Consider the following 27,577-nt stretch of genomic DNA (forward strand, 5'->3'; position numbering starts at 1 on the left):
AGCCGGCCGAGACCGGGAGACCCATGGGGCGCCACACAATTGGCCCAGCGGCAGGGATGTCCTTGTCCCATCGTGCACTAGCGACTCCTGTGGCGTGCCGGGTGCAGTGCACGCTGACACGGTCGCCAGGTGTACGTTGTTTCCTCTGACACATTGGTGCGGCTGGCTTTCGGGTATAGTGGGCACTGTGTCAAGAAGCAGTTCGGCTTCGCCTCTCCTGACCTTTGCCTCTCCCGACTCCGTACGGGACTTGCAGAGATTCTGGGTTGAGACAAGACTGTAAGTACCAATTGGATACCACGAAATTGGGGAGAGAAAGGGGTATAAATGTTTTCTTTTATTTAAAAAATGATCCGTGGTTATGTTGTATTTATCCGTGCTCTATCACGTTGTACTGTATGGAGAGGTCCGTCTGGATAGTGTGTGGTGGTACTGATCACTCACCTCCTCCTGACCTTGTCTCTCTCTGCTCCTCTCGCCAGGCGGTGCCGGTGAAGCTGTCCTTGGATGCCTTGCTGCAGATGCCAGGTTCTCACGTGCGGGAGACCATGAGGAGACTGGGCTCCAGTATAGAGGAGTGTTCCAGGCTCAGCGCTGCCCTCTCCTGCCTGAAGAGTGCCACTGAATCAGGTGGGTGTCTGTCTGGCTGGTAGGCTTTCTCTGTCTGTCCGTCCCTTGGAGAATCTGCCTGATCTGACCTGTCTCTGTGGAGGTTTACTGACTGTTAGTCTCAGCGCCAGGCTGGTTCTGCTCTATTATCCCTGCCAGCAGCAGCAGGCTGCCACCCAGGGTAAGGTTATGTTGTAGGACAAAAGACACTAGGTTAAGGGGTTGTGGGGTGGAATGTGCTAGTATGACTAACAGGTCTGTAACCCTTTTCTGTGTCTCCCCTATAGATGGAGAGCTAAGAGAGGATGGGGGGCCCTGGTTCTCTGAGCCCACCCGGCGAGAAAGTGGCTCTCTGCTGCTGCCTCCCGACCAGCTTTTGGGAGGGATGGGGGGTCCAATGCGCCCCCACAGCCCCTCTCCTCTTGCTCGGCCCCCCACCACCCCATCCACTCCCTCCACCCCCTGCACCGCCTGTGCCCATCCCCGGTCCTTCTCCGTGTCTACAATGCCTGGTCCCGAGGCCCACGGGGCATACGTTTACGCTGACAGCCCCCTCACAGACCCCTTCCCCCTCTCTGCCGCCCGACAGGGGCGACTCCACGGGCACAACTCCCCCCCGCCCCTCACCCCGCCCTCCAAGAGACGCCACAGGCTGAAGCCCCCCTGCACCCCGCCGCCCCCCTCCCGCAAGGTGCTGCACCTTCTGCCCAACATCACCCTGACCCGCAGCAAGAGCCACGAGTCCCAGCTGGGGAACCGCATCGAGGAGCCGCCAACCAACAAGTAGGTCACTTCTTGTTCCCATGCCCTAGGCTTTGTGTGTGACTTCCAGTCCTTTATGACCTAGAGTAATCATGGTGGTCCCCTTGACGAGAGATTTCTAAAAAGTTATTTTGCTTGCCTGTGATGTTATCGTGACCAGTGTCTGGGCAGTTTTCCACACAGCTCAAAATCTTGGAACAGTGTTGATATAGGACACACCTCCACCCTATTATGATGTTACAACTGGATGTTTAAGGGCAGGGCTTTTCACACACACTTGTACTCACACACACACACACCATATCCTGCCTGCTGCTGCCTTAATGGGTATACGGCCAGAGCTAATCCCCACAGATTCCCAGAGATGATGAGTAATGCCAAAACAGGAAGCTTTTCTATGGCCTGATTCTCAAATCAGGGCAAGACACACACATACAGGTTATTAAGTACACCACCCCCTTCACGAAAGCGTGGCCGTAGCTTGCTATATAAAGCAGGCAGACAGGCATCGAGACGTTCAGTTACTGTTCAATTGAACGAGAAGGGGCAAAACGAGTGACCTAAGCGACTTTGAGCGTGGTATGATCGTCGCTGCCAGGCACGCCGGATCCAGCATCTCAGAAACAGCCGCCTAGATGAGTTTACCTATTAAACACACATAAACTCAGCAAAAAAAGCCAACTTAACATGTGTAAATACATGTATGAACATAACAAGATTCAGCAACTGAGACATAAACTGAACAAGTTCCACAGATATGTGACTAACAAAAATGGAATAATGTGTCCCTGAACAAAGGGGGGTTCATAACAGTCAGTATCTGGTGTGGCCACCAGCTGCATTCAGTACTGTAGTGCATCTCCTCCTCATGGACTGCACCAGATTTGCCAGTTTTTGCTGTGAGATGTTACCATACTCTTCCACCAAGGCACCTGCAAGTTCCCGGACATTTCTGGGGGGAATGGCCCTAGCCCTCACCCTCTGATCCAACAGGTCCCAGACGTGCTCAATGGGATTGAGATCTGGGCTCTTCGCTGGCCATGGCAGAACACTGACATTCCTGTCTTGCAGGAAATCACACACAGAACGAGCAGTATGGCTGGTGGCATTGTCATGTCAGGATAAGCCTGCAGGAAGGGTACCACATGAGGGAGGTGGATGTGTTCCCTGTAACGCACAGCGTTGAGATTGCCTACAATGAAAACAAGCTCAGTCCGATGATGCTGTGACACACCGCACTAGATCATGATGGACCCTCCACCTCCAAATCGATCCCGCTCCAGAGTACAGGCCTCGGTCTAACCCTCTGTCCTTCGACAATAAACGCGAATCCGACAATCACCCCTGGTGAGACAAAACTGCGACTCGTCAGTGAAGAGCACTTTTTGCCAGTCCTGTCTGGTCCAGCGACGGTGGGTTTGTGCCCATAGGCGACGTTGTTGCCGGTGATGTCTGGTGAGGACCTGCCTTACAAAAGGCCTACAAGCCCTCAGTCCAGCCTCTCTCAGCCTTTTGCGGACAGTCTGAGCACTGATGGAGGGATTGTGCGTTCCTGTTGTAACTCGGGCAGTTGTTGTTGCCATCCTGTACCTGTCCCGCAGGTGTGATGTTTGGATGTACCGATCCTGTGCAGGTTTTTATTACACGTAGTCTGCCACTGCGAGGACGATCAGCTGTCCATCCTGTCTCCCTGTAGGGCTGTCTTAGGCATCTCACAGTACGGACATTGCAATTTATTGCCCGGGCCATATCTGCAGTCCTCATGCCTCCTTGCAGCATGCCTAAGACACGTTAACGCAGATGAGCAGGGACCCTGGGCATCTTTCTTTTGGTGTTTTTCAGAGTCAGTAGAAAGGCCTCTTTAGTGTCCTAAGTTTTCATAACTGGGACCTTAATTGCCTGCCGTCTGTAAGCTGTTAGTGTCTTAACGACCGTTCCCATGGTGCATGTTCATTAATTGTTTATGATTCATTGAACAAGCATGGGAAACAGTGTTTAAACCCTTCACAATGAAGATCTTTAAAGTTATTTGGATTTTTACAAATTATCTTTGAAAGACAGGGTCCTGAAAAAGGGTCCTGACATTTCTTTTTTTTCTGAGTTTACTAACGCATATCAGTAATATCCTGTTTGTAATGATGTTGCATTAGTGATGGAAAGCTCAGCCATAATGAAACCTGACTAGACAGAAGTATTTAAACAGGACTGATACTACAGCTTAATGATACATACATTATGTACATGTATATAGAAGTATACCCTATGACCCCAGACCTAGCCTGTGAGGACACTGATGAGTGTGAGCGGAGGCATAGGGAGTTACAGACAGACGTGGCCTTCTCCACTGTGTGGAGCCCAGAGAAAGCAGGCGGGCAGGCAGTGGGACTGTGTGCTTCTGGATCAGCGCTCTTTATTCCTGACCAGGAAGAGGACGCAAAGCCCTTTGGCCTGTGCTCTGCTAAGCTCTACTCCCCTGTGGTGGAGGGTGTGGCTCAGTCTTCCCTGTGCCTGTTTTTATTTATTTAATTGTATTGTCCTCCAAATGGCAGCAGGTAGCCTAGTGGTTAGAGTATTGGGCCAGTAACTGAAAGGTTGCTGGTTCGAATCCCGAGTCAACAAGGTAAAAAATGTGTCTGTGTCCTTGAGCAAGGCACTTAACTCTAAAAGTCACTCTGGATAAGAACGTCTGCTAAATGACTCAAATGTTCAATATACGTGTTGCTCTATCTCCTCTCTGCCAAGGCATGCTGCTACTGCCTCCCTCCCTGCCTGTCTTCCTCACCTCTATGACACTTACATAACATTGTTCATACAGTATGGCCATTAGATAATTATCTCTGGTGAAAGATGATCTGTATGGAGGCCCATTTTGGATTGTCATTGAGTAATCCAGTGTTGACTGTGTGTTGATATGAGGATGTGAGGGCAGCAGTGGGCCACTGTACTGACGTCCCAGAGTTCTTTGTTCCCCTCAGGTGTGCAAAGAAGAATAAGTTGTTCCTCAATGTTCAGATCAATGGGAATGGCTGTGAGGACTCACCCTCCCGTTCCCCCCACCGGGCTGCCCGCACCCCTGGGGTTTCCACTCCTGCCCCCGCCCCCTACACCCTACCTGGCACCCCTACACTGATGGAGGAGCATTCATCTCACCTCAAGAGTGAGTACAAATACATTTTGACTTACCCCGTTTAGGCTATATGTAAGGAATCTTCACTGAAATAGATTGGTAAATGCATGGTGACTTACTCAGATGAAATAGACCGTTTGTATGTGTGCTCTTTGTAAAGAGCCGAATGTATTTCCCAGTAGCTGGCTGTGGGGTCACAGTAGCCGTCCCAGTCTGGCTGAGAGTGTTTCTGTCAGTAGATTGCTGGGATTGTTCCATCTGAGGGCTGTGATGTGGGGGAGGGAGCGTTTTCTGTTCCATCGGTTCTAGCGAAATGACATTACTCTTCCAATTCATTCGACAGCTTAGAGAGAAATCTAACACTCCCACAAAGTCGTGTGTGTGTGCAGTTGCATGCGTGCCGTTTCGTGTCTGTAATGATTCATGTGTAGGAGCGTCACCTACCAAACCAACGTCATTAGGTCTCACGCAAATTCGTTTTCACTTGTAAAATGAACAGTAAATGTTTTTCATTGGTTTGGCACATAGTGTATTTGTCCATAATGATTAATGTGTAGGAGATTCACCTACCAAACCAACGTCATTAGGTCTCACGCAAATTCATTTTCACTTGTAAAATGAACAGTAAATGTTTTTCATTGGATTGGCACATAGTGTGGCAAGTTATAAGCAACATCAACACTAGGGTTGCAAAATTCTGGGAATTTCCAGGAGTCTTCCAGCGGGGATTTCTGGAAATCCTGGGAATTTTGGGAAAGGTAACAACATTTTGCAATTCTCTAAGCACCAGTGATTTCATTTTTGATAGTAGCCACTAAACTTCATAAATAAATTGCCATATCTGTGCTAATACTTAATGTTTAGGCAAATCCTCCTCTGTCAAGGTTCGTTTGACTACTAGTGTTTGACATCTCTCTCTCTCTAGATAACATGGGGTTGCACCGTGGCTCCCCACAGGCAGTGAGGAGAGACATAGGCCTGGCCGTCACTCACAGGTTGGCAACTACCTCATGTCATACACCTTTAGGCCAGAGACTACCATGATACAAATGTCAAATATACTTTAAATCCACAGTATATAGAGCAAAAAAGGATTGATGGTTTAAGTAATTGAGGATTCTGTGTGAAGGTTTTCCACCAAGTCGTGGCTGTCCCAGACGTGTCAGGTCTGTCAGAAGAACATGATGTTTGGTGTGAAGTGTAAACACTGCAGGTGATTGGAGTAAGGAGAGGAGGAGATGGAGGAGTCTCTGAGATGTTCTGGTGTTGGATTGAGTGTCTCTACGATGCAAAAAAAATACAACTTCATCTTCTTTTGGTGATCAGTTGTTCTCTACTGTTCTCTGATTGGTGGTTTCCTGTCTGCAGGTTAAAGTGCCATAACAAGTGTACTAAAGAAGCTCCCTCCTGCAGAATCTCTTTCCTGCCAAGTAAGCCCTTTCTTGCTTCTCATGTTCATCCATGGATTCATGGTTTACCCATTTGATTCAACAAGCATTAGTGTAATGGTCCCAATCTCTTCTTTCCAGTCACCAAAATCCGGAGGACTGAGTCTGTGCCGTCTGACATCAACAACCCTGTAGACCGGCCATTAGAGACACCACAGTTTGGCACACTGCCAAAGGCCATCACCAAAAAGGTAGATATTGGATATTACATCACACCTTTGATGATAATGATATGCATGGTGCTGTTAGAACAGACAAGTGTGTATTTCTTCTCTTTCGGTCAGGATCACCCCCCTGCGCTGAACCAGTTGGACTCCAGCAGTAACCCGTCCTCCACCACCTCCTCCACACCCTCCTCCCCTGCCCCTTTCCAGAACCCTCCCAGTGCTACCCCGCCCCCCAACTCCTCACCCAAGGTCCACCGGGACAACCGCTTCCACTTCCCAGGTAGGTCCCTGACCGTCAGTCACACGCCTATGCAAATACAGAAACACACACAATCACCTCAACAAATACACACAATCACCTCAAAATATACACATAATCACCTCAACAAATACACACAATCACCTCAACAGACACACACAATCACCTCAACAGACACACACAATCACCTCAACAGACACACACAATCACCTCAACAGACACACACAATCACCTCAACAGACACACACAATCACCTCAACAGACACACACAATCACCTCAACAGACACACACAATCACCTGGAGTGTCTCCCTTTCTCTCTCTCACACTCTCTCACATGCAAACACACAAATGAATATACACACATGCAAACACACAAATTAATATACACTTAACCACACAAGCATGTCCACTGCACAAAAATAAGCCAGCATACTCCCACTATCAAAGCGCATGCTTGCATTGTGTTCTTGATTACACAGAAGGTCTCCCTGAGTCACATTTCCTGTTTAGCGAATGTTGAACGTTAAACGTGGAATGTAATGGCCGGGCAGAAGTGGTTGTCCTCCCTCTCTCTCCCTCTCTGCATTAATACCACTCCTCAGGGGGGTGGGAGTGACTGGGGTTATTTTAACGGCTACTCTAACCCAGAGTCTCTCTCTCCACTCCATGCTTGTTCTTCCCTGTCTTTTCCCTAAGCTGCCTGCTACTTTCAGCATAGACAGCAGTTTATCTTCCCTGGTGAGTTTACAGTACGGTCCCAGACAGACTGTTGTGCTGCGCTCACACCTGCCCACATCCCCAGCCTTGTCAATTCTCTCTATCTCCTGCATGTACTCACAGGCTTAGTGAATTACATGACAAAGTTGTGCATTTGTGAATGTTTTAGAATAATGTGTTGTGTGATTTAGACTGCATTGTCTCATGTGGAGATGGGTCTCTGTGCCACCTGCTGGGGAGTTTGGGAATTGCATGTCTCGTTATGGTGGATGTTGTCAACACATTGCTATGGCAAAGCAACAATATAAGTGGGCAAAGGAACTACATGAGGGACGCAATTTTGTCTTTACAAGCAAAAAGCCACATTATAATAAAAATATACTGAACATTTGTATTTTTTTCTCCCAGATGTGTCCAGTTCTTCTATGTTGCACTCTGAAGCCCTCCATGACACAGTGTAAGGCTTGCCTGTCTATTTAATTTATCAATAGTGTTTTAATGGTACAATACTCTGCATACTCTGACATTGTGACTGTGGCTTACCCTGTCTCAACAGTGAGACTGAACCAGCAGATGACATACACTCTGAACTGGCCGAGGATGAGGACGGAGAGGTAAAAACGGAGTATGTGCGTGCGAAGTAACTGTGACACATGCAGACACATGCCCAAAACCCAACATGCATGAATGTCCTACAGGAGGAAGAGGAGGAGGTGGTTGAACCTGAGATCGACCCAGACCCAGTAGTGGAGGAAGAAGATGAGGAGGAGGAAGATGATGATGAAGATGGGGGTGGGAGTGAGATGAATGGGGGTTCGGATGGTGAGTGTGATGGTGATGAGTTGGATGACCTGCCCAACTCAAGGGGAGGTCGCTGGAAAGGTCCCATCTCCCGTAAGGCCAGCCAGACCAGTGTCTACTTGCAGGAGTGGGACATCCCCTTCGAACAGCTGGACCTGGGAGAGCTCATTGGGAAGGTGATCTAAAATATAGAATGAGCTATATTTGCATCAAACTATCAGTGTTTTCAGTTTTAAACCCATCTAAAGTCTGTTTCTCAAACTGTCATTAAATCACTCACTCCAGGGCCGTTGGGGCAAGGTGCATAAGGGCCGTTGGCATGGAGAGGTGGCCATCAGGCTGCTGGAGATAGATGGGAACAACCAGGACCACCTGAAGCTGTTTAAGAAGGAGGTGATGAACTACAGACAGACCCGTCATGAGAACGTGGTCCTCTTCATGGGGGCATGCATGGCCCCTCCCCACCTTGCCATCATCACCAGGTAGGAGGGGCTAAATCACATCTAGAAAATTAACTTATCCTTTTGTTATATTCAGTCAACCATAGCTGTTGTTTATTTGTTTAGTTCCATTTGTTAATTCAAGTGTTTCTCTAGTTTCTGTAAAGGGAGGACACTATACTCTGTCGTTCGAGACACCAAAAACACACTGGATATAAACAAGACGAGGCAAATTGCTCAAGAAATTGTAAAGGTAACTTCTGTCCCTGTTCAATACTTTCACATTTGTACGTGTGTGTGTTATATAGTATATATATACACACACTAACCAACGAAAGAAATGCAACATGCAACAATTTCAATGAGTTACAGTTCATTTAAGGAAATCAGTCTATTGAAATAAATGAATTGGGCCCTATTTTATGGATTTCACATGACGATAATACAGATATGCATCTGTTGGTCACAGATACCTTAAAAACAAAAGTAGGGGTGTGGATCAGAAAACCAGTCAGTATCTGGTGTGACCACTATTTGCCTCATGCAGCGCGACACATCTCATTCTCATAGAGTTGATCCGGCTGTTGATTGTGGCTTGTGGAATGTTGTCCACTCCTCTTCAATGGCTGTGCGAGGTTGCTGGATATTGTCGGGAACTGGAACACGCTGTCGTACACGTCGATCCAGAGCATCCCAAACGTGCTCAAAGGGTGACATGTCTGGTGAGTATGCAGGCCATGGAAGAACTGGGACATTTTCAGCTTCCAGGAATTGTGTACAGATCCTTGCGACATGGGGCCGTGCATTATCATGCTGAAACATGAGGTGATGGCGGCGGATGAATGGCACGACAATGGGCCTCAGGATCTAGTCACGGTATCTCTGTGCATTCAAATTGCCATCGATAAAATGCAATTGTGTTTGTTGTCCATAGCTTATGCCTGCCCACCATGGGGCACTCTGTTTACAACATTGACATAAGCAAACCACTCGCCCACACTACGCCACACTACGTACCTGCCATCTGCCGGTACAGTTTGTTAGGTTCTTATTTTTCAGAGTAAATAACTCACGGACACTAGAGAAGCTTTAACCAAGTTTAATCATCCCCAAAGGTTCTGTACAGCTGAAATCAGACAGCAAAATATTTCAGACTTCACAGTTTACATGCATCCCCCTTTCTCTCCAATCCTTACATTTTATGGCTCTACAGGAAGCTAATAAAGAGGGTAACAGGTTCTCTGACCTCAACCCCTCTTTCATCTAATACACAGATGTCCATCTGTCTCCCCTGTATCAACACATCGCTCTCCTCTCCTCCATCAAACACATTCCAAAGCCTTCTTCTTTCTTCTGAAAATCATTAACTTCTAACATAACCCAGTCTCTTTCATTTCCTATCATTCATTTAATATCTCAATGTTCAAAGTTTAGCCGATTCCAACTAGTTGAAACAGGGATTCATCTGTAAAGAGTACACTTCTCCAGCATGCCAGTGGCCATCAAAGGTGAGCATTTTCCCACTGAAGTCGGTTACGATGGCGAATAGCAGTCATGTCAACACCCAGGTGAGGACGACGAGCACGCAATGGAGCTTCCCTGAGACGATTTCTGACAGTTTGTGCAGAAATGTCTTGGTTGTACAAATCCACAGTTTCATCAGCTGTCCAGGTGGCTTGTCTCAGACGATCCAGCAGGTGAATGTAGAGGTCCTGGGCTGGCATGGTTACACATGGTCTGTAGTTGTGAGGCCGGTTGGACCTACTGCCAAATTCTCTAAAACGATGTTGGAGGCGGCTTATGGTAGAGAAATGAACATTCAAGTCTCTGGCAACAGCTCTGGTGAACATTCCTGCAATCAGTATGCCAATTGCATGCTCCTTCAAAACTTGAGACATCTGTGGCATTTTGCAATGACAAAACTGCACATTTTAGTGGCCTTGTGTTGTCCCCAGCACCTGTGTAATGATCACCTGTTTCATCATCTTATTGATATGCCACACCTGTCAGGTGGATGGATTATCTTGGCATGGGAGAAATGCTCACTAACAGGGATGTAAACTAATTTGTGCACACATTTTGAGAGAAATAATATTTTTGTGTGTATGGAACATTCCTGGGATCTTTTATTTCAGCTCATGAAACATGGGACCAACACTTTACATGTTGCGTTTATATTTTTGTTCAGTATAAATGTGTAATGTATATTTACTCTATGTCCTTATTTGCATCCTTCAATCTACACAGGGAATGGGCTATCTGCATGCCAAAGGCATTGTCCACAAGGACTTGAAGTCGAAGAACGTCTTTCATGACACCAATAAAGTGATTATTACAGACTTTGGTCTGTTTGGAATCTCTGGAGTGGTTCAGGAGGGGAGGTAAGGACTCTGCATATTGGTTCCTACAGCTATCGTCTCAGCTGGTGAATGCTCAGTGGGTGACTGTGTGTGTGTGTCTTGCTTCACAGGCGAGACAATGAGCTGAAGCTTCCACATGGCTGGATCTGTTACCTGGCGCCAGAGATCGTACGCAGGATGAGTCCTGGAAACAATGAGGACCACCTGCCATTCTCCAACGCTGCAGACGTCTACGCCTTTGGGTACAATCTTAACACATTCTGATGTATCTTTTCTTTATCATTAGTAGCACAATGTTTTTTTCTCTCTGAGAATGCATCAGTTTACAGTTAACTGGCTCTGGGGAATGACCATATTGCTGGTTGCCCCCTTTTAGCACCATTTGGTACGAGCTCCAAGCCAGGGACTGGCCTATCACCAACCAGCCTGTGGAGGCTACCATCTGGCAGGTGGGGAGTGGTGAGGGCATCAAGAAGGTCCTGGCTGAGATCAGCCTTGGAAAGGAGGTCACGGTGAGTGGAGGGGTTAAGCACCTCAGGGGGCCAGATCACATTGTGGTGGAATCATGCAGAAATTTATGCACATTAAAAAAAATGTATCCTTGTGGTGCAGGTGAGGATATTTTCTAGACGAATGCTATGTTTTTACGGGATGACCTTGTTAGAATAGAGGAGACATTAAAGCTGAGTATAGGATAAATCTCTGCATTGTGTTGGCACGAACTAAAGACATTAATACCTCCTGTGTATGTGTGTGTAGGAGATCCTGTCTGCCTGCTGGGCCTATGACCTGAGGGAGCGGCCCACCTTCACCCAGTTGGCTGACATGCTGGAGAAGCTGCCCAAACTCAACCGGAGACTGTCCCACCCTGGACACTTCTGGAAGTCTGCAGAGTACGTATCCTAGAGATGGAGGTAGAGGTAGAAGCATGGGAGGAGTATATGTCCTGCCTGCCCGGAGATGCACTCTGACCCCTGACTGGGCTCTGACTCGTCTGGAATGGACTTGTGTATAAAACAAAGGGGTTCAACTGAAGGCTTGTAAAGGATGACCCCCAGATTGCTGTGAGGTATTAGGCCCACTGATGTAAAACTAATGGGGACCAGGCAGGGTATGCCTGAGTAGACTCTTGGTAGTAGTTTATGTTCGTAATATTCATGAGCCACATTAGCATCTGATGGTCCACTACAAATACATTGACCGCTGTAATATGAGGGATGGTGATTTCTATTGGTGAATAATTTATCATTTAGAAATGAACCATATGTGATGCTAAGGGAATGTTCTTTGTTTTATCTTCTGCTTTCCAAACTCTATCTCCCCCAGGATGTGACTGTGAGTTGAATGCACTTTTGTGTTTAAAAGCATTGTTTTGTCCCTCCCTTTCCTGGACTATTTCCTGACCTGCTCTGTACCCCTACATCTCCACACCCCTCTCCTCTTCTCATATGTTAGATATACAGTACCTGGTCCAGATTTCTCTCCACCTCTCCTATCATCTCTCTCCTGCTCGTTCTCTGTAACTTCCTCATTCACTACATACTGCATGTCTGTCACTCAAAGGCCCATGGGTGGAGTCTTCTCTCACATGAACCTGTTGTCCAGTAACAGCCACCATCAGTTCAACAACTCTCTGCTAGTGGAACTGGCTTAACTACTGGTCTTCTGTTTGTATGCAAACACACGCTGGCCTCTTCCAACACTATCAGGAATGATACCACAGATGCCCCAACAAAGTCTGTCTGCATAGCATGCCAGAGCTTGAATGGGAAGAGAAGCACGTACCAGCTTGCATGGTGTTTGCCATGGTCTGTTGGGACACTTTGCATGGGCTTGTGAATCCTGAAAAAGCTTTCTGTGAGAAAGCTCATCTGAGTTTTCTGTGGTACATAAATCTGGACCCTTGTTTCATGTTGAAGTATTTACCTGTCTACTCTACTGCACTGGTCTTATTCTCTCAATGTTACACCTGTTAGCATAGTTTCACCAGCAGTCTCTAACCTCCATGTTTTCCTTTGTTCTCTCTCTCTCTTTGTGTTTTCTGTCTTCCTAATATAGGTTGTAGCCGTCACTATGAAATATAAGCAATGCAAAACAAACAAAGCCTGGGTCTGCCTTGCATGCTCCTGAAATCATTAACTCTTAGGATTGATCAAAACATTGACTCTGCCTGATACAGACACTGCTTCCACTAACCCACAGCCTGATCTTCCATGTCTATTAAACTGTAGTGTTTGGTTGTGTGGGAGTGAAGGGTGCTGGACTGAGGAGGTTAACAGTAGTGCTTCGCTACCTCCCCTCAACTTTCCTTCCTTCATCTCAAAACTTCTTGCCTTTTTTATTTTATTTATTTTTTGCTTTTTGGACTATCTGAGACTTGTGACTAACTGGTTTGTGGTGTCTGTGATAAGACTGACTGGTGTGCTGTGGCCTGTGCCTGGTGGCTAACGGCTGCTCTACTATGTTCTGCTCCATCTGCAGCCTGCCCTGCTCTCTCTCCTCTCTGTGCTGCTGTGATGGGGTTCTTCCTGCTGGGGGCTCCCAGACGACGCGGCCCAGACACTCGCTGGGTCAAAACAATGGTTTTAACTCCTATCACAAATGTACCTCTGCATTCACTCCCTCCTCTTTTCTCATTGTGGTCTTGATGCTTCAGGCTGCTTGAGTGATGTAATCCAACTGCCTCTTGATTCTTACCCCTCAGCTATCTGCAGTTTTTTGATGGCATGCGCTGCGACACTGTCATCGTGCTGGCCCATGTCTGCCTTCTGGTCACTCATTACCTGTACACTATTTCAACAGGAGAAAAAAACTATAAGAAACAAACTGTCACCTTTGGTTGTTGGTTCCTATTTAAAGTAATCATTTTTGTAGTGTTTCTTTTTTTGTTCCATGAAATTTGAAAGGACAAATGTCTCAGGAGTTGGGAGAGCATGATTTAATTGACTCTTGTCTCCGTGTTGCTTGTCTGAGTAGAATCTGATGAAACCATACATTTGAAAACGGCTCAGTGCATGAATGACGAATGAATATGTTGACAGTTCACAGGTGTCAGCATGCAATGGGACCTTCCTCTCATCATCTCACTACCCACTGGAAATGGAAATATGTTGGTTATTTATGACTGAAGGTATTTGATGATGAAGTGAGTGCCCTGATTATTAAAAGACGTAGGAGGGCGCCACAGAGAAGCAAGAGATGCCTTCTATCAGCCTGTGAGTGGTGTAGAGGTAGACCATTCAAGTAGTTTAGTAGATTCATTCACAGTGCAAAAATAATAGGACAAGAGCCTGGCGCAAAAGTATCCTATAATTTACTCCTTAAACATGACCTTTTGTGCGCGCTTGTGTGTATTATGTTTGTGATTGCTTGCCTCAGTTGGTGTGCTGGTGTTTGTGAGTGTGTATGTGCGAGTGAGTGTATTGTATTGGAACATGTAGGGTTGATTTAGTGAAAGACTGCAGTAAATGTTATATTGACGATATCAGTGGTATCTAAGATAGACATGTATATACATTATTTAATGTACAGCTAATTAACACGATTATTGTAATATTTGTACAAACATTTTATATGTACTATACATCATTGCATTTTTAAATAGGTACTGCCCCCTATTACAGATGTATATATATTTATATTTTTTCATGTACAAAATACTGTAAAAATACTGTACATTTTTTTTGAATGTTTTTTATGTCATGTAAAAATTCATATTTTTGTATTGCATGTGGCTACCATTCTGTAAACACAGTTTCTGTTTTCATCCTTGAAAGACAATAAAATGATGCTTGTCATGTGAAAATGTATGTTTGAGCTGAATTTAATAAAGGATTTTAGTTATGCTATGGACAGTTATATTTACGGTTAGTGTCACCAAATATATTTAGAACTACTCCCTTTCTCTGTGGTGTCACTGGTAACTTGATCTGTGCCCTTGGTGTGATATGGTAATCTTTAACACAAGATATGATGGAGTAAGGACATTGGGCCATAAAAACTCATATCTACTGATTCACTTATCTGTACACTAGTGTAGTATGTTTCATTCAAATTACTTATTTTTTATTTGGTGTGTATTCATGGTTTAGTTTGTAGCCACCTCCCAGGTCATCAAGGCTCTCATTGTTTATGTTTAAATAGTATAGAGAATACAATATTATAAATAACAGACACCATAGATATACTGTATGTTTGAGGACACATACAAAATCTGATCAGATATAAATGTAATAGGTATGATGAGGTAACACCTAGTGAAAGAGGCACTTGGATAGCTATGTATGCTGTTTGATTCCATTTACTATTCACTACAAAATACACCTGATGCTAGTGACTTAGTGAAAGTAATAAATTAATGGATACAAGAAAACTAAACCATTTTAAAGTGGTAAGGAAATGGTAATCAGTCAGCAAAGTCGTAGGCTACTTGGTGTAAAAGGTGTGCTACATTTTCGTTGCTCTCTTATCTAAGGGTCACGGCTTTCGATTGTGTGTGGAGGCATTAATGAGAAACGAAACTTACGGTGCACTGTGCTGAAATCGCTCCGCCATTTCCTAGTTCCTATTCCAATAGTTTGCCTAATTCCAGTTTATTGACAAAGAAAGCAAGTATAGTGTAGAGAATCATTGTACCATCCCTGTGAAATATATTTCCTGTAACCAAAAATATTGTATTTTCAGCAGTTTGAAGCTGGTAAAATAAACAAAAACAGGAAGCATATAACTAGCGCACATAGAACAGATCTACCGCTTCTTAGACTTGCTTTCAATTAGAAAGACAGATCTATAAATCACATTTCTATGTGAATTTGGTCGGGTCGCCCAAAAAGTGACATTGCAGCTTTACTGAGGAGAACCACATCACGTCTACGTACTTCGAACAGACAGATCAGAGTAACACTGAAGCATGTCTTTTCAGCAACCCTTCTTCAATCCGGTAAGAATTCTACTTTGATATTATTCACATCATTTATTTAATCAGGCCCCGTTATATGTGATGTTTGGGTGTCATTTTGTTACTTATTTTTTGTGTAATTTCCCCATTTTGGGGGGAAAAAGGTGTAGTGTATGGTGGTCATACTGCAAATGAACTTGCAGCTTTGACTCACTCCCATATTGTGGTGAATAAAACCCGAAATTAATATAGAACTGTTTCCAATCAACTAAAATGTTGTAATTAATGTTGTTGTATTGTACTGGAACAAATTACAACAAATTATTGTGGTGACAAAATCCTGCAAGAGTTTCCTGTAGGAAAAAAAGTTGTCCAATAGGATTCTGATAGAGGTGAAACAAAATCCTATAGGTTTACGAGAGTCTTATATGATTCTATTGGAAATGAATCCTAAAGGATTTTTTAACTAGGAAAGAAAAGAAGAAAGGAAACCATAACCTTTTAGATTGTTATTAGAAAATGCTTGATGTGGCCATTGTGAGAGCTTAATGTTTCAAAGTCTCTATTTGCCAAGTCCCTAGCTTGCCTGGCTCTTAACAGATGGTGAACAAGACTAGCTACCCAGCCCTGGTCACATGTTGTTTTGTGCTCTGTGCCCCTAGAGAGTGCCGTTCACTGGCTGTATCCAGGGAGCTCTGCATGAGGGGAAGACCATCACTGTGACAGGGAGAGTCCTGCCAGGAGCCCAGAGGTAGCCCTACCTAGAGACACACTCCTTTAGCACAGTCTTGTCACTCACTGCATACATCTTCGTATTTCTTTCATACTGGTCCCCCGTGGAAATCGAACCCACAACCCTGGTGTTGCATGCTCTACCAACTGAGCCACACAGGACCCACAACCCTGGTGTTGCATGCTCTACCAACTGAGCCACACAGGACACACAACCCTGGTGTTGCATGCTCTACCAACTGAGCCACACAGGACAGAACATGATTGTATAGGCCATAATTGTACATCAAAATATAATATGCCCCTTCCTTTTGTCCGTATAGGTTTCATGTGAATTTGCAATGTGGCTCAAGAGGAAATCCTGACGTAGCACTCCACTTCAACCCCCGATATGACAGCTTCCTAGACGTTGTGGTCTGCAACACCATGCAGCACTCCAAGTGGGGTTCAGAGGAGCGTGAATACTTTGCAACCATGCCCCAGGGGGCCAACTTTACCCTCATGTTCCTGGTCAACAGAGATTCATATTCGGTCAGGAGATTTGTATTGCTGATGCTTAGGCTACAACATTTGTTTTACTCTTGACTTATTGAATGTACCTTATCTCTAGAGAAGTTTTTTGACTGTGGACTTATTTGTGAAATTGTAAATTTTTATTTGGATCCCCATTAGCTAACGCCGTAACGTTAGCTAATCTTCCTGGGGTCCAACACCAATTAATTAGACATTACAAACAATTACAAATTAAGACTTCACAAACATTTAACAAGTAGACAATACAGACAATTAAAATATCTGACAGGAAACACATTTAACATTCAGTTGATGCTTTCTATTTCCTGTCCAGTCATATGGTCTATCGCATTATTATTATTTTTAAAGTTGGATTTACTTTTTGCCTGAGAAATATGGTTTGGTAAAGAGTTCCATTCAGCTATGGCTCTATATAAAACTGTAGATTTAAGGCGATTTGTCCTTGGCTTCGGTTGTCTTACAGTAGATGCCCTGAATTTACCTGTCTGGTTTGGTGGTTATGCATGTTGCTAGTATGTACTAACTGGCCTGAAAAATACTGTGGTTTTCCCTGAAGAAAATCAGAAGACTAGATAGTAATTTGTTTTTTAACGTGAAGCCATGAGAGATTCTGATGCATTTGGATAATATTCATACAGATATGCCAGCAGCATACCACCCTGCATACCACTACTGGCTTGCTTCTGAAGCTAAGCAGGGTTGGTCCTGGTCAGGCCCTGGATGGGAGACCAGATGCTGCTGGAAGTGGTGTTGGAGGGCCAGTAGGAGGCACTCTTTCCTCTGGTCTAAAAAATATCCCAATGCCCCAGGGCAGTGATTGGGGACATTGCCCTGTGTAGGGTGCCGTCTTTCGGATGGGACGTTAAACGGGTGTCCTGACTCTCTGAGGTCATTAAAGATCCCATGGCACTTATCGTAAGAGTAGGGGTGTTAACCCCGGTGTCCTGGCTAAATTCCCAATCTGGCCCTCAACCATCATGGTCACCTAATAATCCCCAGTTTACAATTGGCTCATTCATCCCCCTCCTCTCCCCTGTAACTATTCCCCAGGTCGTTGCTGCAAATGAGAACGTGTTCTCAGTCAACTTACCTGGTAAAATAACGGTATTTTTTTTTTTTTTTAAATAAATAAAAAATAGAGCAATGAAGAGCTAATCTGGCAGCTCTGTTCTGAGCCATTTGGAGCTTTTTTCTATCTCTCTTTGCTGCAGATGACCATATAACTGGACAGTACTCTAAGTGTGATAGGACCAGGGATTGACCTGATTCAGAGTGCTAGATGTTACATACTCTGAACATTTTCTTGTAACAGCAATTCCCTTACCCATCTTAATAACAATATTATCTATGTGTTCTGACCATGATAAACCTGCGTCCAACATGACGCCTGTAGTTTTGTTTTTGTCACTTGCTCTATATGTCACCTGCTCTATATTTTATCACTTGCTCTATATTCATCGACCAATTCAATTGGGGATCATCAGCAAGCATATATCTTGAACCAAATACAATACACTTAGTTTTAGAAATGTTCAACACCAATTTGTTCATATCAACCCACTCAGACACCATTTTTAGTTCCCTGCTCAGTACATCTGTTAGCTCATTACATTCTGATGCTGCGTTATACATTGTAGAGTCATCATTACCACATTACCACTCTTGCTTTGTTCATTACCGAAGATAAATCATTAGTAAAGATAGAGTAGATAAGGGGTCCTAGACAGCGTCCTTGAGGAACACCCCAGTGTATATCTTTACTGTTTGAAAGGCTACCATTAAATAACACTTTTTGCCTTCTCCTAGATAGATAGCTTTCCATCCACGATAGAGCTGCAAACTTAAAACCATAACATTTGTGTTTAGCTAGTAACAGTTCATGATCAATTACATCAAAAGCAGCACTGAAATCTAGCAACACTGCACCAACTAACTTCCTGTCATCCATACTCTTTAACCAATCATCTGTCATTTGTGCTAAGGCCGTACTCGTAGAATCAAATCAAACTTTATTTGCCACATGTACCGAATACAGCAAGTGTAGACTTTACTGTGAAATGCTTACTTACAAGCCTTTCACCAACAGTGCAGTTCAAGAAGAAGAAAATATTTACCAAGTAGGCTAAAATAAAAAGTAACACAATAAGGATATCAATAACGAGGCAGGGGTACAGGGGCTAGTTGAGGTAATCTGTCCATGTAGGTGGGGGCAAAGTGACTATGCATAGGTAACAAACAAACAGTGAGTAGCAGCAGTGTACAAGGGGGGGGGGGGGGGGTCAATGTAAATTGTCCAGTGGTGATATTTAAGAATTGTTCAGCGGTCTAATGGTTTGGGGGTAGAAGCTGTTGAGCCTTTTGTTCCTAGAGTCTCTGACAATTTTATGGGCTTTCCTCTGACACCGCCTATTATATAGGTCCTGGATGGCAGGAAGCTTGCCCCAGTGATGTACTGGGCTGTTCGCACTACGCTCTGTAGCGCCTTACGGTCAGATGCGGAGCAGTTGCCATACCAGGCGGTGATGCAATGGTCAGGATGCTCTCGATGGTGCAGTTGTAGAACCTTTTGAGGATCTGGGGGCCCATGCCAAATCTTTTCAATCTCCTGAGGGGGAAAAGGTTTTGTCGTGCCCTTTTCACGACTGTCTTGGTATGTTTGGACCATGATAGTTTGTTGGTGATGTGGACACCAAGGAATTTGAAACTCTCGACCTGCTCCACTACAGCCCTGTCAATGTTAATGGGGGCCTGTTCGGCCCGCCTTTTCCTGTAGTCCACGATCAGCTCCTTTGTATTGCTCACATTGAGGGAGAGGTTGCTGTCCTGGCACCACACTGAAAGTTCTCTGACCTCCCTATAAGCTGTCTCATTGTTGTTGGTGATTAGGCCTACCACTGTTATGTCGTCAGCAAACTTAATGATGGTGTTGTTGTTGTGTTTGGCCACGCAGTCGTGAGTGAACAAGGACTACAGGAGGGGACAAAGTACACACCCCTGAGGGGCCCCAGTGTTAAGGATCAATGTGGCAGACGTGTTGTTGCCTACTCTTACCACCTGGGGGAGGCCCGTCAGGAAGTCCAGGATCCAGTTGCAGAGGGAGGTGTTTAGTCCCAGAGTCCTTAGCTTAGCGATGAGCTTCGTACTTTCGCTTCCTTGGGCACAGGGACAATGGTGGTCTGCTTGAAACATGTACAGTATTTTTGTCAGATATTACTATGGAACACTGAAGTATAATTACAAGCATTTCATGTTTCAAAGGCTTTTATTGACAATTACATGAAGTTGATGCACAGAGTCAATATTTGCAATGTTGACCCTTCTTTTTCAAGACCTCTGCAATCCGCCCTGGCATGCTGTCAATTAACTTCTGGGCCACATCCTGACTGATGGCAGCCCATTCTTGCATAATCAATGCTTGGAGTTTGTCAGAATTTGTGGGTTTTTGTTTGTCCAATGTCTTGAGGATTGACCAAACGTTCTCAATGGGATTAAGGTCTGGGGATTTTCCTGGCCATGGACCCAAAATATTGATGTTTTGTTCCCCGAGCCACTTAGTTATCACTTTTGCCTTATGGCAAGGTGCTCCATCATGCTGGAAAAGGCATTGTTTGTCACCAAACTGTTCCTGGATGGTTGGGAGAAGTTGCTCTCGGAGGATGTGTTGGTACCATTTTTTATTCATGGCTGTGTTCTAAGGCAAAATTGTGAATGAGCCCACTCGCTTGGCTGAGAAGCAACCCCACACATGAATGGTTTCAGGATGCTTTACTGTTGGCATGACACAGGACTGATGGTAGCGCTCACCTTGTCTTCTCCGGACAAGCTTTTTTCCAGATGCCCCAACAATCGGAAAGGGGATTCATCAGAGAAAATGACTTTACCCCAGTCCTCAGCAGTCCAATCCCTGTACCTTTTGCAGAATATCAGTCTGTCCCTGATTATTTTCCTGGAGAGAAGTGGCTTCTTTGCTGCCCTTCTTGACACCAGGTCATCCTCCAAAAGTCATTGCCTCACTGTGCGTGCAGATACACTCACACCTGCCTGCTGCCATTCTTGAGCAAGCTCTGTACTGGTGGCGCCTCAATCCCGCAGCTGAATCAACTTTAGGAGACGGTCCTGGCGCTTGCTGGACTTTCTTGGCCGCCCTAAAGCCTTCTTCACAACAACAGCCTTCTTTGAACTGCTCTCCTTGAATTTCTTGATGATCCGATAAATGGTTGATTTAGGTGCAATCTTAATGGCAGCAATATCCTTGCCTGTAAAGCACTTTTTCTGCAAAGCAGTGATGACGGCACGTGTTTCCTTACAGGTAACCACGGTTGACAGAGGAAGAACAATGATTCCAAGCACCACCCTCCTTTTGAAGCTTCCAGTCTGTTTTTCAAACTCAATCAGCATGACAGAGTGATCTCCAGCCTTGTCCTCATCAACACTCACACCTGTGTTAACAAGAGAATCACTGACATGATGTCAGCTAATCCTTTTGTGGCAGGGCTGAAATGCAGTGGAATTTTGGGGGGGGATTCAGTTAATTTGCATGGCAAAGAGGGACTTTGCAATTAATTGCAATTCATCTGATCACTCTTCATAACATTCTGGAGTATTTACAAATTGCCATCATACAAACTGAGGCAGCAGACTTTGTGAAAATTGATATTTGTGTCATTCTCAAAACTTTTGGCCACGACTGTAGGTATTACAGACTCGGTCAGGGAGAGGTTGAAAATGTCAGTGAAAACACTTTACAGTTCGTCCGCGCATGCTTTGAGTACACATCCTGGTAATCCGTCTGGCCCAGCTGCTTTGTGAATGTTGACTTGTTTAAAGGTTTTGTTCACATCGGCTACCTAGAGCGTTATCACACAGTCATCAAGAACAGCTGGTGCTCTCGTGCATGCTCCAGTGTTGCTTGCCTCGAAGCGAGCACAAAAGGCATTTAGCTCCTCTGGTAGGCTCGCGTCTGGGTTTCCCTTTGTAGTCCATAATAGTTTTCAAGCCCTGCCACATCCGACGAGCATCAGAGCCGGTGTAGTAGGATTCAATCTTAATCCTGTATTGATGCTTTGCTTGTTTGATGGTTCGTCTGAGGGCATAGCAGGATTTCTTATAAGCGTCTCGATTAGTCACCCGCTTCTTGAAAGCGGCAGCTCTAGCCTTTAGCTCAATGCGGATGTTGCCTGTAATCCATGGCTTTTGGTTGGGATATGTACGTACAGTCACTGTGGGGACGACATCATCGATGCACTTATTGATGAAGCCGATGACTGAGGTGGTGTATTCCTCAATGCCATTGGATGAATCCCAGAACATATTCCAGTCTGTGCTAGCAAAACAGTCCTGTAGTGTAGCATCCGCGTCATCTGACCACTTCCGTATTGAGCGAGTCACTGGTACTACCTGCTTTAGTTTTTTCTTGTAAGCAGGAATCAGGAGGATATAATTGTGGTCAGATTTGCCAAATGGAGGGCGGGGGAGAGCTTTGTATGCATCTCTGTGTGTGGAGTAAAGGTGGTCTAGGATTTTTCCCCCCTGGTTGCACATGTGACATGCTGGTAAAAATTTGGTAAAACTGATTTAAGTTTGCCTGCATTAATGTCCCCGGCCACTAGGAGAGCCGCTTCTGGGTTAGCATTTTCTTCTTTGCTTATGACCTTATAGAATTTGTTGAGAGTGGTCTTAGTGCCAGCTTTGCTTTGTGGTGGTAAATAGATGGCTACAAAGAATGCCCTTTGTATGCATGCTGGAAACCCGTTATCAGACCATTACATGAGAAATAATCCTTGATTTGTACAGATACAATTTTTTTCCAATAATTTACTTAACACAGGCAGCAAGCTTATAGGATGACTATTAGGAGCAGTGAATGCAGATTTTTTTTATCCTTAGGTAGTGGAATAACCTTTGACTCTTTCCAGACTTCTGGGCACACCCCATACATCAAGCACTTAATAAAAATATGAGAGATTGGGGTAGATATTTGGTTAGCTGAAAGTAAGCAATTTGGCGTCAAGATGATCTGTACTAGGTGACGTGTCATCCAACAGAGACAACAGCATCCTTTCTACCTCTTCCCTTTCTACTTGATGAAATTTGAACCTGCATTGCCTCTCCTTCATGATACAATCTTTTACAAGGGTATATGACATGGAGTCATCAGTTGGAATCATAGCATTCCTATTGAATTGAACCTTATCTCTAGAGCAGTTTTTTGACTATGGATTTATTACATTTCTCTAGAGCATAAAGTATCATAACTATTCACTTATTTATTATTTTTCCTCCATGTGCCATTGGTTTCCAGCTGGAGCCACCCATACCGTACGTAAAATGTATTGTATGCATGCATAACTGTAAGTCGCTTTGGATAAAAGCGTCTGCTAAATGGCATATATTATATATAATTTTTTGTCTTTCCTAAATCCTGTTTTTATCACAGATTATTGTGAATGGTGCCCTCTTCATGGAGTACCTGCACCGGCTGTCATTCTCCAGAGTGGACACCATCTCTGTGGATGGGGGAGTGGAAGTCCAGTCTATTGCCTTCTCCAACCCTGCAGTCACCGTGAGTATCTTAATCAGTTGTCTGGAATGCAACCAAGTGGGCAGTGGTCATGGTCAAGTGGTGTAATGATTGTAAAAGGATGTTGTAGACATATTTTTGGCATCCAGAAAAACTGAGTTCCGCCAGTTCCCTTTCCTGCAGTCAAAGGACCTAGTGGCCTCATGGGTGGAATGCTACTCATATTTTTCATTTTATCATGAATAAAACACATTTTTAAGCCCATGTAGACTGTGGATGGTCTGCTAGAGGAGATCAGGCTTGCAGATTCAGTGTCTCTTTTTAAATCCATGTTGAAGACACACTTTTATAAAGATCTTTTAATGTTTGATTTTAATTAGCTATCTTTTTTCATTGTCCTTCCTCCTGTCTTTATTTCTTTGTTAGTACTTTTATTTTATGATGTGAAGCACTTTGTTACCTGTATTGAAAGTTTCAAATTAAGTTATTATCATTATTCAGACTTGCATGTGCTGACTAAGAGAGTCTGTTCATATCCTATACATAGAAATGAAATGTTATGTCCTGTCTTTTCTCCAGTCACCTCCTCCCCAACCAGGATATCCTGGCCACCCACACAGTGTGAGTATTCTTCATATGACAGACAGACTCATGAACAGGATTCTTAGTTATACAAGTTAAAAACATATTATATTTGGAGTTACTTCAAGAACAAGGTCTGGAAACACTTATAATTAGTAATAAACCCAGTACTACATATCTGGCTTCACAAAATAGTAGCATAGGTCATAATCCAAGATGGACAATTTATTTACAGGGTCAACGAAACCGAAATAGATCTCGTCAAAGCAAAACTGGCCCCAAAACTCCTCCTCAATGGTCTAACAACACACAGGTAGATTCTACCATGCTGGGTTGACAGCTAATTTCGTGCATTTAGCTTTTTTTCTGGTGGTGGTTGTTTTAGTAAGGTGACTGCATTTCATTCCATTCAATCAACGTTAGCTTTGAGGGTAGATTTTGCTTGCTTTCCTTGTTAAGGTTGATATATATTTAACAACTGTTTGTCTGTTTTGTAGGCTTTCTCGGCTGCAGGATTTCTTCAGGTCAGTTGCATTCCAATGAATCAACTTTTCAGAGTTTAAAATGTGTAGATAGAGGCCAATATCAGGAATTGCATTGAAGTTTGATAAATCTTTTTCTATATAAATGAATGTTAAGAAAATTAAGTTCTGACAAGCTTAAAGTCGTTTTTTTGTAGAGACTGTGGTGATGTATAATGTTTATTTTATAGGCACCCCCTCCATACACTGCCCAGCCTCCATACACCCCCAAGCCGTCCTTTGTAAGCACCCCTTCTTCAACCTACAGACTAATTGCAGACTGCATAATTACATTAATTTATGTATCGAAACAGATTATTGGGTTGACGTGGTGATGTTATGGAACCTTTGTCCTCAGGTTGTGCCGTATAAAAACATAATGGCAGGTGGACTTTACCAAGGCAGAAACATCACCATCCAGGGTGTGGTCAACCACAACGCTGATAAGTAAGTAACTTACTCAATATGAGCACATCTTATATAATGCATTTGCTTCACCTGCTATGGGTCAGAGTTGGTACTATGAATTGTATACCTGTACATTAGAGACAATACAAATGAATAGTAAGGAAAAGGTCCTCTTTTGATTAGCCTGTCACCCTCCAAATGATTTATTTCACGATTGTGTAACACTCACCATCAGAGTCCAGAAAAGTTATCCCTCTCTACAAGCAGTACATTACAGAGCTATACATTATTATGAGCCAGGTTGTTTGGGTCCTGGATGCTTATTGGCTAAAAATGCATTTCAGCCTTGTTTATATCAGACAATATACCACAGGTTTGAGGCAAAAATACTTGTTTACTGTTCTATCTTGTTAGTACCCAGTTTATAATAGTAATAAGGCACCTCGGGTTTGTGGTATATGGCCAATATACCACGGCTAAGGGCTGTATCCAGGCACTCTGCTTCGCATCGTGCATAAGAACAGCCCTTAGCCGTGGTATATTTAAGCAATAAGACCCAAGTAGGTGTGGTATATGGCCAATATAGGGCTGTTCTTATGCACAACGCAATGTGGAGTGCCTGGACACAGTCCTTAGCCATGGTATATTGGCCATATACCACAAACTCTGAGGTGCCTTATTGATATTATAAACTGGTTACCTCTGTACACATTTTCCACCATCTACCACAGAGCATTAGTTTAATGGGTAATCTAACCTGACATTCCTGGTCGAGCCTTATAACCATGATTATGGTTGCAATGGTTCTAGGTTCTGTATCAACCTGCGTTTCAACTCGGGGGTGGCGTTCCACTTCAACCCCAGGTTCAATGAGAACGTTGTAGTTCGTAACAGTCTCCTGAAGGAACAGTGGGGTCCAGAGGAAAGGACAGGTGGGATGCCCTTCTACAGAGGCCAGCCTTTTACGGTATAAACTCCATTATAGCTAACTGCATACTGTAGGATGGAACAAGTAAATATATTTGAACGGATATTTGCATGTGTTGTGCATTGACAACAATTTCAGCTGAAATGCATCTGAATGTGTTTTAGCTTCAATGATACCTTATGCTTTTCCTGGGATGAGCTCAGCAGTCATGTCAGGCCCTGTGTTTCAGATGATCATCATGTGTGATACCCAGTGCTACAGGGTGATGGTGAATGGAGCCCTGATGTTCAGCTACAACCACCGCCACTTCCTGTTCCAGCAGATTGATATCCTGGAGGTTGAGGGGGACGTGAGCCTGTCCGCTGTGCTGGTCTGAGTTACAAACACACTGAGGTCAAAGTTCAGCGATAGTAGGGTCTGATCAGTCAGTGCATAATAGGAACCAATGTGTGAGAAACCATGTCTTATGTGTCTGTGTGTGGCCATTTTCTGTATTGAAAAACTGGCATTTTACTGTGTTGCTGATGGCGAGACGTTTTACATTTCTCTCTTCCATAAACAATTATAGGAAATATTGTCTTCTATTGATCATATTCCAGACAGCCCACATGATGCCTACTGTATGTCTGGGCTCTCTGTCACAACAATGTTTCCACAGCAAATAAACAGCAATATATTGGAACTAAGATGTTGTCATAATTCTATATCACCCCTAGGGGGCAGAGAGGTTCAGGTAAAATTAATAACTTGGCCCTGTTTTAGATTGTAGTGGGAAGGTTCAGATTTTATTTTAAAAGCATTCTAAGGATTTTCACCAAGTAAATACTGATGACATGAACGGTGTTGTGGATCATTATAATTATATGAAGTGCATTCGAATGACTGTGCACTCAGGGAGTTCCAGGTGGTTAGAAGTAGGCTTGTAGACTGGTCGACAGTGCTTTGGGTCTCGGATGTATGGACTGATACGCACCTACAGATTCACCTTACTTGCTGCTACAAGAAGGCTGTACAGATTCACCTCACTTGCTGCTACAAGCAATCTGAAGCCATCAGTTAGGCTTTTGGAGATATATATTTTTTTCTGACTAAGACTGCCTCTTAGCAACTGCTTTCACCTGTGGGCCTCCACTTACTGTCCTTACCATCCTTACTGCCTGCAGTGGCAGCACCAAGCATTTTTCACTGGGGTAGCTTGGTCGTTGTGTAGGGGTGCTTGCAATCTACAGTGTACATGATTGCATATACGCAAAACTTACTTCTTGGTGCTAACTGGTGCTAGGCCTATTCTTGAGGGTGCTTCAGCACCGTTTTGCCCCTCCCTGGAGCCGCCCATGACTGCCTGGTTGTACCAATATAATGTAGACCAGTGCTGCAGAAGCTAGACTTTCTTTCTATGCAAAAAAAAGATAACTGTTCAACATTCTTTTGATAATTGAAATTAGTTAATTTTGCAGCAATTCTTTCTGAGGTGGCACAGGGTCAAAGCATGGCAACTTTACATGTCAACACATTTGGATGACAATTTTAAGCACATTAGGACGGATATCTTATACACCAGGGTTCCCCCAGGGTTTTATTTGGCCATCCAGAAAAATATTTTTCAAAGGGACAATCTGCTAAGAGATCATTTATAGGTAAGCCGTTTATTTAGGCTTACTTTCTTAACTATTAACATTGAATTCTTGCCTGAGAGAAAAGGGGAGGGAGGGACAATAATACATTGTCAGCTTAGAATACCAGCACATATTGCCAGATGAAGG

General features: G+C 44.1%; 2 protein-coding genes across 5 annotated transcripts in view; both read left to right on the forward strand.

The window, feature by feature from the left end:
• Positions 1–13,151, forward strand: part of LOC129815425 (kinase suppressor of Ras 1-like) — a 34,799-nt gene extending 21,648 nt beyond the window's left edge. The window contains exons 3-21 of one of the 3 annotated variants that reach the window (XM_055869259.1): positions 483–630; positions 897–1,392; positions 4,347–4,528; positions 5,424–5,493; positions 5,628–5,711; positions 5,867–5,928; positions 6,028–6,137; positions 6,231–6,393; positions 7,071–7,112; positions 7,500–7,548; positions 7,648–7,705; positions 7,790–8,068; positions 8,178–8,374; positions 8,489–8,585; positions 10,580–10,713; positions 10,803–10,934; positions 11,069–11,204; positions 11,452–11,585; positions 12,019–13,151. In XM_055869259.1, the coding sequence (XP_055725234.1) occupies positions 483–630; positions 897–1,392; positions 4,347–4,528; positions 5,424–5,493; positions 5,628–5,711; positions 5,867–5,928; positions 6,028–6,137; positions 6,231–6,393; positions 7,071–7,112; positions 7,500–7,548; positions 7,648–7,705; positions 7,790–8,068; positions 8,178–8,374; positions 8,489–8,585; positions 10,580–10,713; positions 10,803–10,934; positions 11,069–11,204; positions 11,452–11,585; positions 12,019–12,025 (2,580 nt within the window). In that variant the 3' untranslated portion in view covers positions 12,026–13,151. Of the gene's footprint in view, positions 1–482; positions 631–896; positions 1,393–4,346; positions 4,529–5,423; positions 5,494–5,627; positions 5,712–5,866; positions 5,929–6,027; positions 6,138–6,230; positions 6,394–7,070; positions 7,113–7,499; positions 7,549–7,647; positions 7,706–7,789; positions 8,069–8,177; positions 8,375–8,488; positions 8,586–10,579; positions 10,714–10,802; positions 10,935–11,068; positions 11,205–11,451 lie in introns of all 3 variants that reach the window. The other 2 variants (XM_055869248.1, XM_055869267.1) reach the window with 2 other exon arrangements.
• Positions 13,152–15,450: 2,299 nt separating this feature from the next.
• On the forward strand, positions 15,451–26,496 carry LOC129815478 (galectin-9-like). Of its 2 annotated transcripts, XM_055869352.1 has the most exons (11): positions 15,463–15,631; positions 16,252–16,340; positions 16,645–16,852; positions 23,292–23,417; positions 23,955–23,996; positions 24,193–24,270; positions 24,455–24,481; positions 24,670–24,720; positions 24,837–24,925; positions 25,697–25,853; positions 26,044–26,496. In XM_055869352.1, the coding sequence occupies exons 1-11, from the start codon at positions 15,602–15,604 to the stop codon at positions 26,188–26,190; spliced, it is 1,044 nt and encodes a 347-aa protein (XP_055725327.1). In that variant the 5' UTR covers positions 15,463–15,601; the 3' UTR covers positions 26,191–26,496. The 2 variants fall into 2 exon arrangements, with proteins under 2 accessions (XP_055725335.1, XP_055725327.1); XM_055869360.1 differs by lacking the exon at positions 24,193–24,270 and having other exon boundaries at positions 15,451–15,631.
• Positions 26,497–27,577: the final 1,081 nt, after the last annotated feature.

Source organism: Salvelinus fontinalis, chromosome 2 (genome assembly GCF_029448725.1).
Source record: "Salvelinus fontinalis isolate EN_2023a chromosome 2, ASM2944872v1, whole genome shotgun sequence".
In the NCBI taxonomy this organism is placed as follows: Eukaryota; Metazoa; Chordata; class Actinopteri; order Salmoniformes; family Salmonidae; genus Salvelinus; species Salvelinus fontinalis.